At 37.2% G+C, this 17,353-nt stretch overlaps 1 protein-coding gene across 4 annotated transcripts in view; it reads right to left on the reverse strand.

Annotated features, from left to right (window-relative positions):
• The window catches only part of LOC107749884 (unconventional myosin-X-like), an 80,041-nt gene that overhangs the window by 14,972 nt on the left and 47,716 nt on the right, over positions 1 to 17,353 (reverse strand). For all 4 annotated transcript variants that reach the window (XM_016565104.1, XM_016565105.1, XM_016565103.1 and 1 more), the window contains 8 exons: positions 15,795 to 15,877; positions 14,640 to 14,748; positions 13,234 to 13,314; positions 9,583 to 9,707; positions 9,230 to 9,344; positions 2,348 to 2,454; positions 573 to 1,016; positions 418 to 451 (listed from right to left, as the gene is read on the reverse strand). In XM_016565104.1, the coding sequence (XP_016420590.1) occupies positions 418 to 451; positions 573 to 1,016; positions 2,348 to 2,454; positions 9,230 to 9,344; positions 9,583 to 9,707; positions 13,234 to 13,314; positions 14,640 to 14,748; positions 15,795 to 15,877 (1,098 nt within the window). The remainder of the gene's footprint in view (positions 1 to 417; positions 452 to 572; positions 1,017 to 2,347; positions 2,455 to 9,229; positions 9,345 to 9,582; positions 9,708 to 13,233; positions 13,315 to 14,639; positions 14,749 to 15,794; positions 15,878 to 17,353) is intronic.

Genomic DNA, 17,353 nt, shown 5'->3' on the forward strand with positions numbered 1-17,353 from the left:
ATCTGATTTTTGAGAGGCTGCTATCTGTATGATATCAATTTTTGTTTTGATATTTTTTCAAATTTTGAGTTTTTTTTTCTTTCTATCTGCATGTTGGTCAGACCATATAACTTGATTGAGTAGAAATATTTATAATATAATATAAAATAAAATAATAAAATAAAATACATATTAATAGGCAGTGAAGAAATTTTGTTAAACTACTCTTACAAACTAGTTAAGCTTCTCAAGAGGCTCTTTTTGACCCATATAGCTCAATATCATTAAATTACCCTTGGACTTAACATTGTACTGTGATTTTACTACAGATTTTTTGTAAGTGAAGACAGAGAATTAGGATAATACAAGGATATATCTTTCCAGGCTTGAAATCTCTCTCATAGGAATATAAAATCAAATGTCCAATAGAAATAATACCTTGTGGTTGTGATGATTTTTCTCCACTAGACTCCTAATATGAGGCAAAACAGGAGAGAATCCTTTTAGACAGGGATTAAGCACAGTCCAGCAGCCAACACAGATTTTGGATGACCTAAATTAAAACTCAAACATTTGCCCGGATTGCGTTTTACCTGCTGTGTCCTGCCTCTCTATTCTCCAGTATCTGTTTGCTCTTGAGCTCTTCCTGCCTCCTGTTCGACTCTTCCTCTTCCTGCTGTATCCGTAAAGCCTCCTGTTCCTCCTCTTTCCTTCTCTGTTCCTCTTCTTGAAGCCTCTGTCTCTCCTCCTCCTCCCTCTTTCTATCTTCCTCTTGTCTTAGTCTCTCTTCCTCAAGTCTCCTCAGCTCCTCTTGTCGTCTCCTCTCTTCTTCCTCTCTTCTGATTCTCTCCTCCTCTTCTCTCCTCTGTTTTTCCTCTAAGAGTTGCCGGTAGAGTTGTCGAGTGATCTGTCCGCGGATGTGCTTCTGGAGGACCACGGCAGCAGAGCGGAAACGCAGGAAAGCTTGTCTCCAGAAGTGAGCGCGGTAGTTCTTTTGGATAGTGATGGTGCTGGTCCGGACTTTTTTATAGTTTTTTCTGTGAGAAGGAGAGTTACAACATTAGAGAGCAAACCCTCGAGGCTTCATTAATGATTAGTTGACAGGGATATTACAGTAATTATGAGTATATTACAGCTATTACTCAACATAATAAACAACTCTGTCATTAACACATCAGTAACTCATTTAAAAAGCAATCAGCATGACAAATATGAAATAGGGTCATTAATTTAAAACACTCTGGCTAGTTGGTGTCTGTGATTATAAAAGACATTTGATCTGTGTGAGCAGCTGTGCCACAGTTCTCATACATTTAGACCAGGCCACCTAAATCAGAAAATCTCAGATCTGACCTGTAATGCTGGACTGAAAGTCTGTATGTATGTGAATTTGTGGATGTTGACCTTTATACTAAAATAAGGCAAAACAGACACTTCAGCAATCCCATAAACAACGACAGTACAGAGGTGCAAATGAATACTAAACACACAGGAACCAAAATAGTGTCTCAGCAGACCCTTCTCACAAAACAGATGCTGATATTTTGACGTTTGTCATTTCTGATTTACCATGGCATCAAAGCAACCTGTTGAAAACATCTTAAACTGGTTTGCTGGTCTTAGCTAGTTTAAGCTGGTCTCCAAGCCTTTCCCAGATGGTCTTTAGTTTGTCAGCCAGATGTTTTCACAGACTGATTAGTTGACAAAAGTAAAAAAAACAAAACGGCAAAACTAAAACTAAACCAGCATGGTTTAAGCAATTTTCATCTAGCAGGGTTGCTAGTTTTAAAAAAAATCACTTCTGAAACCCTGATTATGCCAAGATCCCTCAAAACTGGCAAAAAACCTGATTTATTAAAAAAGCAGCATGTAAATAAATTCAGCCAGTATTAGCAGTGAAAAGACTCTTGATGACTTTTCATGGTTTCCAGATGTTTAGACTGATTAGTTGACAAAAGTAAAAAAAACAAAACGGCAAAACTAAAACTAAACCAGCATGGTTTAAGCAATTTTCATCTAGCAGTGTTGCTAGTTTTAAAAAAAATCACTTCTGAAACACAAAGTTGCATGTAAACCAACATAAAACCCCTGATTATGCCAAGATCCCTCAAAACTGGCAAAAAACCTGATTTATTAAAAAAGCAGCATGTAAATAAATTCAGCCAGTATTAGCAGTGAAAAGACTCTTGATGACTTTTCATGGTTTCTCCCTCATTTGTTTCCCTGCACTTTCATAATGAATCTAATCCTATCTAATAATATTCGATTATAGCAATCAAGTAACTCAAGTCACAATGACAGCCTTTGGTAACCCGACCCCATTCAACAGAGCGTGTTTATACACAAACACACACAAAGCTGCACTAACCTTGCCACATAACTTAGTATGTGGGCCCGGATCACCATACCAGCCGCTGTGCGCACCTCCTCTCTTTCCTTCTCCAGCCTCTGTTCCAAAGCTTCCTTTAGGAACACCTGCAAGGCACCAAAGAAGAAAGACAAGGAGAGGGTGAGGGAAGAGAGTAGGTTTAAGTAAACTGATGGGTAACTCTCTCCGGGCGATGTGAAGAGCACGTCTCCAGTGTGCTCAGCAGGCTACAGGCTACAGGGAGCTGAGCTGTGGAGCTCTGCCATTGTGCTGAAACCACAGTGCTCTGATTTCCTGTTACTGCTGCTGCTCGGGCTATTCCAGCCAGACTGATGTGCACAGACAGAGAGAGAGAGAGAGAGAGGAGGGGGAAAGAGTGGCTCTTGGCCAAAGAGCAGGCCACACCCTCACTCTCTCTCTGTCTCAGAGACAGAAGACATGAAGGCTTAACCCTTTACTCACTGACGCTGACTCATAGAAGAGAAAACTCTGAAACACTGGTGAATTAAAGAGATGATCCACATAAATTCCTTCATAATGAACTCTAAACGTAAATGAACATTTATACTAAACAGTACTGAACATTGAGTAGTTTGACACTAACTGAAAAAAGTTGTATACATTAAGGGATAGTTCGTTCAAAAATTCTGTCATCATTTACTCACCCTAATGTTGTTCCAAACCTATATGAGTTTCTTTCTTCTGCTAAACACAAAAGATGCTTTTAAAGAATGAGAGTAACCAAACAGTTGATGGTAGCCACCATCTTCTTTTGTGTTCAGCAGAAGAAAGAATTTTCATTTTTAGGGTGAACTGTCCCTTTAAGGAATAAAATGACTTTTACTACAATGGTTTCACTCACATGAAATAAAGACTGTACTCAACATAGTTCAAATTTTATATTGTGCAGTTCACCCCTCTCAGTGTATTTCACTAAGTTGAAATGCTGTTTTTCACTGACGGCCGAAGAGAATCCTCACACTCATTGGCTGCCGCCTCTATAGATATGCTAGCAGCATTGTGTATCAGGTAATCTTAAGAGTAAAAATTAGACAATAAAACACACTTTTTTATTATCCTTATCCAACAGAGACAATAGGAGAACTCAGTACTTGTACAGCTGAAGAAGCAGAGAAGGTGTGAAGCCATAAGACAGAAAGAGCAACAAAGGTAAAAAAAAAAAAGTGATCCTGAGTAGTGATGCCCAAGTTGCTTTTCACAAACCTTTTCACAAAAATAAGCTTGATGGTTAGATATAAAGCTACAACAACTACTTCTAAATTTATGTACTGTCATAGTATGCACTGTATTTCAGGAAATCTTCTCAATTAGTGTGCATGTATGTATTCTGAATATAACTTGGACAAAATATATCCTCCATATTGGCACTGTCATATGACCTACAGTCACTGTTCACCGTCATTTATGAATGTGATGACTTCTTTCCCATGACCTCATGGGATAAAAGTAAAGTGTCTAACCACCAGTGTGATGTTGAGGTGAATTGACTTTATACATACAATAGCGTTCAAAAGTTTGGGGTTGGTACTATTCTTTTGTTTGTTTTAAATAAGTCTTAAATATTTTAAATACAGTAAAACATTAATATTGTGAAATATTCTTACAGTTTTCTATTGGAATACATTTTAAAATGTAATTTAATTCTATGATGCAAAGCTGAATTAGCATCATTATGCTACTGCATTCTACAATGTCACACGATCCTTCAGAAATCATTCTATGCTAATTTGCTTCTCAAGAAACATTTATTATCAAAGTTTTAAAAAAATTGTCATGCTTAGTATTTTTGTGGAAACTGTGATTATACCAACATGAATTGACCATCAAAACCCCTAAAACTTGAGCCGAGATGTTGCTGGTCACCTAGCATGGTCTTCAGCTTGAGCTGGTTTATACTCGTTAAGCTAAAAAGAAGGCTGATGGGAACACCAGCAAAGCAGCATCCAATATACATTATGTACTATAATTTACTTTCTGGTGGCATTACCAGAATCAGGTCCTTTCAGTTAATATCAACCCATGCACACATGTCTGGCCTCCCACAGATCTCTTAAACTTATTGTGAGACTTCCTGAAACCGACGACCCAGATGTTCCTGTAATCAACATCGCACAGCTGCAGACACACACTGACACACACATGAGGAAGTTTCCTCATCCACATCCTTCCCCCATCCCACGCAAAAAACCCTGAGCCCCAATCTAGGGATCACACTTCCTCAACACACAATCAGCATGGATATAATTACACACAGGTTGTTTTGTTTTGAGCAAGGAAACACAATCTCAGACCCCTTTCTTGATCTGAAGCCCCTCCCCTAACCTCCACCTCAAATCTGACACTCACAAAAACACCACAAACAAAAGCCAGCGCCACCGCTTAAGAGGACCTGTAGTGAACACACATTCTCCGCTGATCACAATCACACACTCCTGAATGAAATCATAAAAGAAAACAGACTTCAAGCCATGATAACAACTATAACGGACCACTGAACACGTACAGCAATGACGGATGCAGTCATAGGTCACTGGCTGGAGCTTTGACTCCCAACCTAGACTTGCTGGAATACATTCAACTGTTTTACACAAGAGACTGTATTTATATAGAAACATGAAACACATGTGTGGAACATATGTGTAAACACTGATCAAACAAACTCCATACAGCACTGCCTGATGTCTACATCTAAGAACGCTTCATGTGGCCCTATAACGACATTAGTCTAGAATCCTGACTTCAATAGATTCCTGACTGAAAAAGACAAGAAGGACACAACCACCTATTCCCAAAATAACACAAGCTGGATCTTAAAGATGGGTGTTTTTATTAAATACAAGATAAGTGCCATATCTTTTATGTGTCTACCAATCTTGGCCCATGCTGGTTTAAGCTGGTTTATTGCAGGACTTACTGGTGAACCAGCTTAGCCATGCTTTTCTTCCGCAAAACTTACAGGGATAATATTTTAAAGAATGTTGGTAACCAAACAGTTGATGGTAGCCATTGACATACATAGTATTTAGCAAATACAAAATATCTTCTTTTGTGCTCAGCGAAAGAAAGAAGCTCATACAGGTTTGGAACAATTTGAGGTTGAGTAAATAATGACAGAAGTTATTTGAATTTATTTTTTTTTTGTTTATTTTTATTATAACGGAAGTACATATCAGCTTAGATAGCAGGGCCTTCGAATGTCTTGGACAAAGGGGGACCTTGGAGTTCAAAAAGTTGAGAAGCATTGCTAGACATGTTCTGTTCTTACTGTAAACAAATAAGTGGCACACATTATTCCTAAGAGGGAATATTTGTTTCCATATTCTTTGTTCAAAATGTAATAACTGGCTCTGCATCTCCGTTGATGTTAACCAATCGCCAAATAGATATTTAGGCAAACTACCATAGATTAGGCTATATTTTGTAAATATCTACTTTTCAATATCAAGTTTATTCCCAATAGATACAAACCAGTTCATGACCTACATTTTTTTTCTCGCTGAATAGTTTGTTTCTATGAAAGCAAAACGAGTCAGGAACGGTGATTCATGTTGACACTAAACTAGGTAAGATATCCTGCGTGGACACCAGAAATACAGCATCCAAAACACAACATATGCTGGGAGCTAATTACACTGGTCTTTTCAGAAAGGGATAAACATAATCAACTGGTAACTGTGGGGAACAAATGCATGTAATGTTTTATTGAAGTACTGTGTTGGGTGAACTGTGAGAGACATGCATTTTGGGAAAAGATCAATGCACGGTCCATTAGCCCAGATTCTGTCATGAAGACACCAGCTTTCTGTGGGTCCATTAAGGGCAACAGGCTATTTAACAAGTATGATCATGGAGCCTGGTGGAGCAGTGAAAGCTGTAGGTTAGAGTAGCTGACCTTGAGCACATTGGAGCTCTGATGTGCTGAGAACAATTTGGAGCCATCCAGCTCTGACCCCACCACTCAGAACAATGAGGCTATTTTACAGCTAAACAATTTGTAAAGCATGACTCTATTCAGCAGGGAGCGAGACTGCGTGTCCAGTGTGTGTATCTGAATTCATTTGTTTCACTGTCTTTATGCATGTGTGTGTGGGAGACAGAAAGCAACATTCTAGGAAAAGGAGAAATATTGCATTATGTTCAGTCGTCTATTGAGGCCATGATGAATTCAGATAAATTGTGCATTTCATGGCACATACCGTCTGAAATTGTTTTTAAAGGCATAACTGTGATATTTAATTTTATGGTACATTTGTTTTAGCAGCACCAGTTCACAAAGATGTATGACTATTAAATATAATCAATTACAATTACGCTACTATATATGTATGCCATATCATTGAATTATCATAGACATTGCTATGCCTTGAAAACAATCTCAGATGGTATGTGCCATGCAATGCAAAATACTCTTCACCTGAATATACACAAGCATTCAAATGCTTGGGGTCAGTGAAATTGATTTAATTGTTAAAAAGACTCACCAAAGCCACATTTATTTGACTAAAAATACAGTAAAAACAGTTATATTGTGAAATAATATAAAACTGTTGTCTTTTAACTATCTCTCAAAATGTAATTTATTTCCGTGATGGCAAAGCTGAATTTTCAGCATCATTATTGCAGTTTTCAGAGTCACATGATCTTTCAGAAATCATTCTAATATGCTGATTTGCTGCTCAATTTCTTCTTATTATAATCATTATTATCATGTTTTTCAGGACTCTTAGATAGATAGATAGATAGATAGTTCACAAGAATAGTGTTTATTTGAAATTGAAATCTTTTGGAACATTATAAATGTCATTACTGTTACTTTTGATCAATTTTAATACCTTAAATTATAAATAAATTTATAGATAACCTGATTGTTTTGTAATAAAATCAATTTAAATTCAATACTCAATACTTATACTTATTATTTACTATTTATTCATGCCATGCACTCCACTATCACCGTATAGTGATCCTGACGACCATGTCTGGGTTTAATGTGCCATAATGCTCCTTACGTAGTACAGCCTAACTGTGTACAGAAGTCATCTAATTGTTTGGTTTGAATTGGCTTTTCTTCATAATAACCCACACGGCATCTCATGACCGAAAGCAGCACTGACAGGTCATCACTGTTTCCATCTCAAGTTATTTGATTTATGAGATAATTTCTCTGCTCCAAATAAAACCAAACCTAAACACAAGTAATCACAGCAACACTGCATTAAGGCCCCATCAAGCTAACAATGCGACCCCAGATAAAGAGATACCCATACGAGCTCTCAGGAAAGCCAGAAACCACAAGACCCCAAAGGAAATAACACAGAGCATACTGGATTCAATTAATTTAAAGAAAAGTGGTCTGAATCGAAGCACGCAAGAATGCCTTTTATTTACAGTGCCTTCCTGTTCCTCAGAAACCTCAGAGCTCCGTTTACTATAAAAACAGCCCGACTGAACCGCCATGCTTAATGTGTGGCAGAGACTGACCAAGGAGAGTGAATAATTGACTGATTACAAGATAAGAATGAATAGACACTGTTGAACAGAGAACAGAAAGTATTCTTTTCAGAGCTGCTGTGCTCCTGTTGCCAAACGCCCTTAAAGTGCTGCACTCTTGTTTCAGTCCGGCTAGATCGGGATGAGTCATTTCAGTAAAGTGAGGGACCGCAAAACTCCTTACCAAGATGTGGAGAGGTTTTTTTTTGAGGGGGGAGAGCAGAGGAAGTATGAGGAAGAAAAGGGAAAGAATGTAAAGAGGAGAGACAGAAAAAACATCACAAGACTGAAAAAATCCCCTATGAAAGTCCAAAAGTGTTGCAAAACATTACCATGAAAATGGCACCATAATTTTTTGTCACTTCCATGATGCCAATATCGAGGTATCATCTGTGTGTTCACTACATGAAGTCCCACAGAGTACTATAGTGGCAAGAATAAGTTTGTGAACCCTTTGAAAAGATCTAGATTTCTGCATTAATTACTTATTAAATTTGTTCTGTTTTTCAGCTAAGTCACAATTACAGACAAACACTAGTAACACAAACACTGGGTGATTATTCACAGGGCAGGGCAGTGTGGAAAAAATAAGCCAATGACTAATTGGAGTCAATTAAGGAAATGAGATTGGAAATGTGGGTCGCACAGGTGCCCTGCTCTTAAAATAAAAGGCACACAAAGCCTGGCTTCTACTAAATATATTCTTCTCAAGAATGACTGGTTAGTGTGAACCATACCTCGATCACAAAAGCTTTCACAGGACCATAATGAAGCATAACAGAGATGCACAAAGCTGAAAAAAGCAACGCAAACATTGCTGAAGACTTGGATGTTCATCCATCCATGGAAGGATTCTACAAATGTAGAAAATGCTGGACTGTTGCCACTCTCGCTAGGGCTGGGTTGTCTATAACTGTGACTTTAATTAAGATCAGACCACATATTATGAGTTAGCAATGCAGAAATCTGGAAATTTTCAAAGGGTTCACAGACTCTTCTTGCTGTAAAATGCCATGATAATTGAACACTGTAATCAACATGTTATGAACTGTGAGAATATCTAAATAATTTAAAAAAAATCTGTATTACGTAAGACTTTGGTAAAAAGTGTGAAAAACCCCTAAGAGCCTGTCTGTATCTTTTTTCTTCCTTTTTGCATTTCAGATATAAATTCAAACGATTGTTTGAACAATGTAAAGTATGAATGTCAGGGATGAACCCACAGACTACATAAAGGTCAAGTAGTTCAATCTGAGAGAAAAAGAGCGTTTATACAAAGTCTTTGCACTCTTGCACTGAGGTCTAGCACTGATTATTTATACTGGAACTATAAACTATGTGTGTGAACATGTGTTGGTCATGCAACCGCACCTTAGTCTTTCCCAGCTGCCACTCTTTTTTTGTGACGTCATACTTTGTAAGCAGATCTGCACATTTCGTCCTCTCGTCCGCCGTGTGGTTTTTGTCCCTCAGGATCATTGTGTATCTGCACAGGAAGTGGGCACAGCTTGAACACACATACATACATTCCACCTGTAAGAGAACAATGTACTGATAGATTCAGAAAAACTTCCCTGGTATTGTTCAGTATGATTTCAAGAACATTAACTTCACATTAGCTTTTCAAAAACTGTCAGAGATCAAATATGTGCATCTGGAACAGATTTTGTGCTTCTAACTGTATTTTGATGGACTGTCAGTGGTTTCTTGGCGATGTATCTCACCTGCTGAGGAAGTCTTGGAAGGTTCTCCGTACAGGAAAGCCTGCTCTACGGATCTTCACTGTCTCCAGCATTCCAGAGTAACGTAGCTGATTCAGAACCACATCTGCATCAAATTTATTTGCGTTCTGGAAGAAGATAGAAGGAGATGTCCATCAGCACTGGTATCAACCGGCTAAGCCCAATATTACTTGAAACTGAATGGACCAAAACTCAGTATTCAACAGTGGTCCTATTACACTACTCCAAGTTAACATGAAATAGTGTTCATAATAACACATCTGATTTCTGTAATCTGATGCAAGTTTTTCTATTGGTTCTATTTATCGCTCTTTCCTCATTAGCAATTTTTTTAAGATGATGATGATGAATTTTGTGAGGTTTATGCTTAAGTGAAAATTGGGTAGAACTTTACTTAATGCCTTTATGTATAATGCATTATAAAGGGTTATTAAAGGGTATAAGCATTATAATTATTCATAATGTGCGTTGTAATACATTATATCTTGTTGTAAATAATTATAACTGAATTTAAAATACATAGTGTAACAATGAATTGATAAGTGTTATAATGTATTTACTGTGGTCACAATTATTCATGAAACTGTACAATGCATTATAAGGTGCATTACAAGGCATAATTAATCCATTAAAAAAGGCTTTAAGTAAAGTGTTACCAAAAATTGTATACCGTTATCCATATTGTTGGTCACTATGTAGTAGTGTCTCAATTTCATTGTTAAATAATAAAAAAGGACAAAAAATGCCAGTGGGGTATGATACATAAACCAAAATGCATTCTCTGATAATAAATCTTAGTAACTTAATTTAGTCGAATAGATATTTTTTAAAAAGGCAAAAATACTGATATAAAACCCTGAAGAAAATTATTTTTGCAGTTTATGATAAAGGGAAGGATCTGAAAAATAAGAGGGCTTGGTAATGTTTCACAGTTGTTGATAAAAGATTACGAAGACAAGTATTTTATCTTTGGGATAACAAAGACCGAATGGATCGTTTTCAATGAGACCAGGAATTTTTATAGGATCTATTTTGATTTCATTCTGACTTTAACCATAACCTAAGCATGAGATAACAGAGCTACTTGTTTTGATCTGTCACATAAAGAACAAAAGATGTCTGTGGGCAGAAAAAGGGGTCAAACACCAACGTCAAAATGGGATTGATTATGTCTATTGTGTGAGGTGTTGCGTCATGTTTAGTGGCGATCTGTAGCTGGATCAGTAACGTCAGTGCCTGGTGTTCAGCTGCTCCCACACTGTCCTGTCTCATCAGGCCGTTTGATTGCTATGTTAAAGAGCGGGACTCATTGTTGGTGGCCTGGCCATCTGGTGTCTTAACAGCATTTTCCACTATTGCCTTTTGCCATGTCCTTCATTTCAATCTGAACTGAAATTATCATGTCAGGCTAATGTGACAAGAGACTGAGGTGTATTTCTGGTCTGCCTGTGTAATTTGGGCAGTAAACCTGGGTCAGGCATGAAGTATGCAGTATCACAATTGTCTTTAAAGGGGCCCCGAAGTGAGGTGGGATGTGTTGTGTGGCATAAATGATAGAAGAAAAGGTGTGGAATGACAGAGGAGGCCAGGCGCCAGACAAGGCCACAGCCGTGATTCCCCTCCCTGAGGACAGTTATCACAATACAACAACCCCATCAGAAGAGCCAACCTGATCCTCTGCCCACTGAAACGAGAGTCCTCTATGAATCAATGCGATCATAATAATTCCAGTAATATGTGAGCTCAAATGAGCATTTATTACAGCTCGATTGTGTCACATAATAAAGGGTAGAGGCTCTGTGTGATTTTTTGGCTGTTATCTCTACATTCCTCTGCTGTAGGTCAGGAGTGTGCTACTCCTCTCAGTGCCGCTGAAGCGGACAGCCGTGACCTCTGACCCCAGCACAGGCGGGTTTGGGCTGCAGGAATGTGCTGGCGGTGGGGATGGGCCGCTCAAATCTGAGCAGATCAACACAAAGAGACTCTATGTACAGAGTGCAGAACATGACAGGCTGCTGGCTGTACAGCTTCTCACAATGTGATGATGCCAGACTGTCCTGTGAATTTTCACTTTAACATAAGCAGAGGCCACTGCACTGATACTAATCATTTCTTAATCAGTCTTTTTTGACATGTTTTCCAGCAGAAAAAAAAAACTATTTTCAAATCATGGTAAATTAATTAATTATTCAAAAACTTAAAGTTAATCCATTATAATTTCTTACGTTTGTCTTATCTTACCATTTTTTATCCATCATTTACATATTTAATGCACAGTTTAAGTAGCTGACCAGATTTACATTTCACTGGAAATTGTATTCTGCATATACAGTAACTGTGCATGTAACTAATAAAAATATTGGATCATAACATAAATCAGAAGCAACATTATATACTGAAAACCAGTTAAAAAAATTGCCAGAGGAGTATAAGACAAAATATAATCATATTAAAGACACATTCTTTTAAAACAAGTCTTAATATCTTATGCAGTGTTGCTTAAAGAAAATGTATGTTGTATCAAAACATTTTAGAAATTTTAACTAGAAAATAAGACTTAAAAAAAAAAAGTATTTATTTGTGTTTGTTTGTTTGTTTGCAGGGGTTCAAAGTTTAAAAAGCTGAATAGTTCACTTAAAAATCTAAATTTCTATTTATTCACCCTCATACCAAAAACCCATTTGGATTTTTAAAATTCATTTAACAAAAAAAAAACAAAAAAAAAGAAGAAATTGCTAATTATGTTCAAGGTGTTATTTTCCATACAATGAAAGCATATAGTGACCAGAGAAAGCCGAGCTAAAAAAAGTCATCATCACTGACAATCTCTCAAATCTAATTTGCATTTCTGCAAATTCAAATCTGGTGCATCAATATTTGGTTACGAGACAAGCAAGAACCAGTGCTGCTTGATGTTACTGACGCCAAACATTACGGAACACATCTTGATGTGCCGGGTTGACTATGCAAATGCTTGAATATGATTCTGGATCTACAGTGAAGGGGAAGATTATTGGTGAATTGCTAAAATTTGGGTCTGTTCCACCAATAAAGCTACTGTAAATATGCGGTCACTATTGGTCTATTGTCATTAACAAGCAATGAAGCAGCTTTCTGTTGGTCAGTTTGTTTATTATGAACAAGCTGTTTTTAACTTCACTTGTGAATTATTGTCATGTTTTTGTCAGCTGTTTGGACTGTCATTCTGACGGCACCCATTCACTGCAGGGAATCCATTGATGAGCAAGTGACGTGATGCTAAATTTCTCCAAATCTGTTCCAATGGAGAAACAAACTCCTAGATCTTGGATGGCCTGAGGGTGAGGAAATGTTCAGCAAACTTTTATTTTTGGGTGAACTATTCCTTTAAGTTGCTCTTTGATTGTTGTAATATATGGAAAAGAGCAGCATGAACATTCATTCGAATTTTCTTCTTTCGTGTTTGACAGAAGAAACAAAGTAAACATGTTGGAAACAACCTGAAGGTGAATAAACAATGATGGACTTTCATTCTAGGTTGAGCTATTCATTTGAAAAGGACGTTTTAGAAGAAGGATTTTATTGTCTGTTTGACTCAAAAAGGAAAGTAATATGGTTTGAGTGCATGGCCAGTACAAAAAGTGTCAATCCTACCTTCTCCATGTTAGGTTTGATGCAGCGCACAAAGAAAGGGTTGGAGGCACTTAAAGTGGCCATCAGTGCATGAAGAGAGTCCTGAAACACACAGTCACAATAACACTAAATTACACCCCTGCACAGGAAAGTAACAGCATCAAAACTGCCGTTCAGCAACCACAGCTGCTATTTGCTTGTCCGTCCCACATCTCCAGTTGAGGAGGGCAAACACAGGCAGTGACAGGGCTAGTATTTACCCAGTCACATCAAGGACCCTTCAACCTGGCACTCTGTCCCACAGTCTCAGACTGAGAGGCTCCAGGTCGGCTTTAATGACAGGGGAACAGGGGAACATGCACGGACCCTGTCAAACCCTTGTGCCCGGTTTGTGGGTAATCCCCTGGCTTTAAGAGCCACAGTACAAGGGCAGCTGCCAAATCCCCTGCACGGCAGTTATGACATGCAAAGCCCCGTAACCCCACAAACGGGCAGATATACAGGGACACAGACAAGAGGACAAAACACACACACACACACATGCAAGGTACACAGAGTTGCACAAGTGCAGAAAAATAAACAAAAATTTCTGCTAGGTTTGCACTCATAATCTGTAATGTCCACCCAAAATATTAAGCCTAAACATGAAAACACACATTTTAGCTCTGTTTCGAAACTTACTGAGCTGCCTCATTTACTACTTCCTACAAAGGCAGCTGTCTTTTAAGGGAGCATCCTTAACCCAATAAGTGACTGATTTGAAACGTTCAACATAGGCTGCAATTCCTCGTGCCACACAAAAAGGACTTCACACATGTGATTTAACAACTGATTTCAATAGAGTGCAACAGTGATCGACCACTTTTTCAGCAGCCTTGGTTCAGGGTTTTTTCCCATTCTTTTTTTCCCATTGGCATTTTAAAAAAGTATTTGTTAAAGAGTTATTAGCCATGAACTAAACCAATCAGCAACGAGTAGGTCTGTCTTTAAAGGTTAAGGGTCAACCAGACTGTTGCACTCTCTAGAGTTTGATGTTAGCATGTTGCTAAGCTAATAACACTAAATAACACATAATACTCAGATAAAAATACATAACACATAAATGCTGATGCAAATAATCTATTTCTAATTACACTGAAATGTTTTGCAGATTTCTTACAGTACTAAGTGAAACATGTCTTTCTTCATCTGTCATCTCGGATCTATTTTTCAATGAGCAGTGTATTCTGGGAGTAACTGTTTATGTGAATCACGTGATGCTGCCTTTGAACTTAGTGAAAACAAGGTATTTTAGCATGTCTATAATGCCTTATAATACTCGGCTAGGTTTTGGGGCAGACTGTCTCACAGTCTTCTTGTTCTGATTCTTTCAAAATATGGTTGTATAAAAACATCAGATGGCACATTTAGATCATCGATTGTCTCACCCTGAACTGAGAGCTGACGGTGGGTTTGCGGCGGGCAGTGCCCATCTTCAGAGTCTCGTCTCCATTCCTGCTACCAACACGCTCAAACAGGTCATAGATGAAGTCAAGCCTGAGAGACACACAATAGAGACAATATCGCTCACAAACATCATTCATATATCAGAAGAAATGGAGATCAGCAACAACTGCTTCAGTGGAGCTGGAATTTAGATGAATGTATTTAGGAAAGTGTATATCTTATGCCCAGCATGTTTTTTGAACAGCTTTTTGCCTTCATTACATGTTTTTAAATGGTCCTTCAGTGTGTCAAATTAATTTTTAACTCTTTCCCCGCCAAAAACAGAATTTTCTGTGTTTCCGTGTTTTCACTGTTATATGCTTGGGTACGCTATTATCTATCTATATATATTATCTATATCTCCTGAATGAGTCTAGAATGTGCCAATCAAAAACACAAATGAGGAATTTGCAGAAACGAGCGATCTTGTATATATGCATATTAAAAATAATGTGAACATCAACAATAAAAAGCATATAAATGAAAACTGCCTAATGTTACAGAGTGAAATGTTAAGACTGTGCAAGCTTTGGGGGTGCTGCATCTTTGCTTTGATCGTTGCACTTAACATGATCCAGTTGTAGTATTTGATAAAATACAATTTTCTTTGCTCAAAATGTTTTTTTTTATTTTTATGAAACCTGTCTAGGTTCAAGTGTTGATAAAAAAGGAATGCTTGAAGCTAGAATAAAGAGGACTTTTGTTTAAAAGTAGAGGCTCTCTTCTTTATTTTGATGTATTGCATGTTCAGATATTCGTACAGCAAAATATTCTGGGGGCCATGAAATTTTAGTGAAAATTATGAAAAATGCTGACAGTGGTTGGCAACTTTTTTTCAAAAACGCTGGCGGGGAAAGAGTTCAAATTAAAAATATTCCATGTAGTCTCTTAATTAAAATTAATTCATAAAGGCTTCATTAATAATGAATGATTTTAGATGCAGTATAATATCACAACACATGTCAAAATGCCCAAAATATATCTTGTCAATAGTTTTTGTAGTATGAGAAGCATCATTTACAGTACATACATCTTTGATCTCATGACAAGCTAAGGATGATAGGATCCACAGCATTGCAAAGTGAATGATTTGTTACCTGCTGTCCTTCAGCATATTGAGAATATCATCTCTGAATGTGTCTCTGTTCTTCTCTAGAATACCACGCACATCATACAGTACCTGATACACACAAATACAGTTACTAAATACATGTACAATGACCTAATGATAAAGCTTATATTTATTTTATGGATGGAAAATATTTTTTTAATTATATATTTTTTCATGTGTCTGTCCTAACATTTCAGCCTAATAATGAGAGACCGAAGAGAGAGGTTGATAGAGCTGGCGCATTTTAATGCAGTCACCTGTTGAGTATTACTCAGTCATGACCTCCGTGGTGACAGATTCCTCCACTGATCTTAACACTATGAAATAAACTCCTGAGCTGTAAAGTATGCAGCATCCACAACACATGCTGGTGGTATTTATAACACATCTCGGTAATTACAATCTCTCATTTAAACAGAGAATTCATCCAAAGCTTATAGTTCGATCTTTCGTTTGTGTTGGCCTAGAGAGCAGATGCTAAAGATATTCTCCATCTGAAAGCATTTGAAAGACTGGATAGATATTGTGGGAACCATGTATCACATCAGACATTTTGCACACAAGACTGTGGTGAAGATATCTGGCAAAATTAGATGTTTTCCAGTAACAATATATAAAAAACCTTAGAAGTAGATTGAAAGCAAAACTCCATGAGATACAAGTCTTAATACCCTATGCAATTTTAGATGTTTTACTGGAAAGCACGACTGATTAAAATAACTTTTTTTGGAGAAGAGAGAGAAAGTAAAGAGTAAAATGCAAGTAGAAGTGTGAATAAAAACTGTCAGGAAAAGAGAAATGGCAACTAGAGAAGGAGCTGGACAGCATGCCAAATGCTTCTCATGGTGCATGTTAGGCATGTGGTTTCCAGCACATTAAACTGTGGAGGCTTCGTGTGGTGCCCATGGTGAAAGGGCAAACATTTTTACATTATACAACAGTTAGTTTGAGTACTTGATTTATTAGCATTACCTGAGGCCTTGTGCCTACAGCTGAATCGGATATTCAGAACAACAGCAACCTTGCTCATATGACATTATTTATATATTTTTATAGTCATTAAATATTACATAAAATGAGTGTTAATTTATATTCAGCAATTTTGTCTATCATATTTTGTATTAATAAGTTATATTATTTCAGCCATTCATCTACTGCAATGTTACTGTAAAACACAGAATAGTGTCACACTTCCACATGTGCATACATGTGTGTGTGTGTGTTTGGAGTCTGCCAACTCAGATGTCAATTAAATGCATTTAAACTGTACTATAAATGTTGGCAGACCTTATAAAATCTTTCCAACCTCACAAATAATGCGCCACAAAACCAATACTGTAAAATGCTTTAGCTATACACTGCAATTTTCTTAGACACACTATAAATTCTAAGCTGTATCTTAAAAAAGTGTGTCTGTTTCTCTCACATTTGTCACACACTCGTTGACAGTTTGGTTACCGTTTACTAATATTAAAATTATAAAAAATTGCTTCTGAAATAAAAATGAGATAAAAATTTTAACTTTAAAAAAATAAAAAAATAAAA

The sequence above is a fragment of the Sinocyclocheilus rhinocerous genome, unplaced genomic scaffold (assembly GCF_001515625.1).
Source record: "Sinocyclocheilus rhinocerous isolate Xijiao unplaced genomic scaffold, SAMN03320098_v1.1 scaffold1473, whole genome shotgun sequence".
NCBI classification, from domain to species: Eukaryota; Metazoa; Chordata; class Actinopteri; order Cypriniformes; family Cyprinidae; genus Sinocyclocheilus; species Sinocyclocheilus rhinocerous.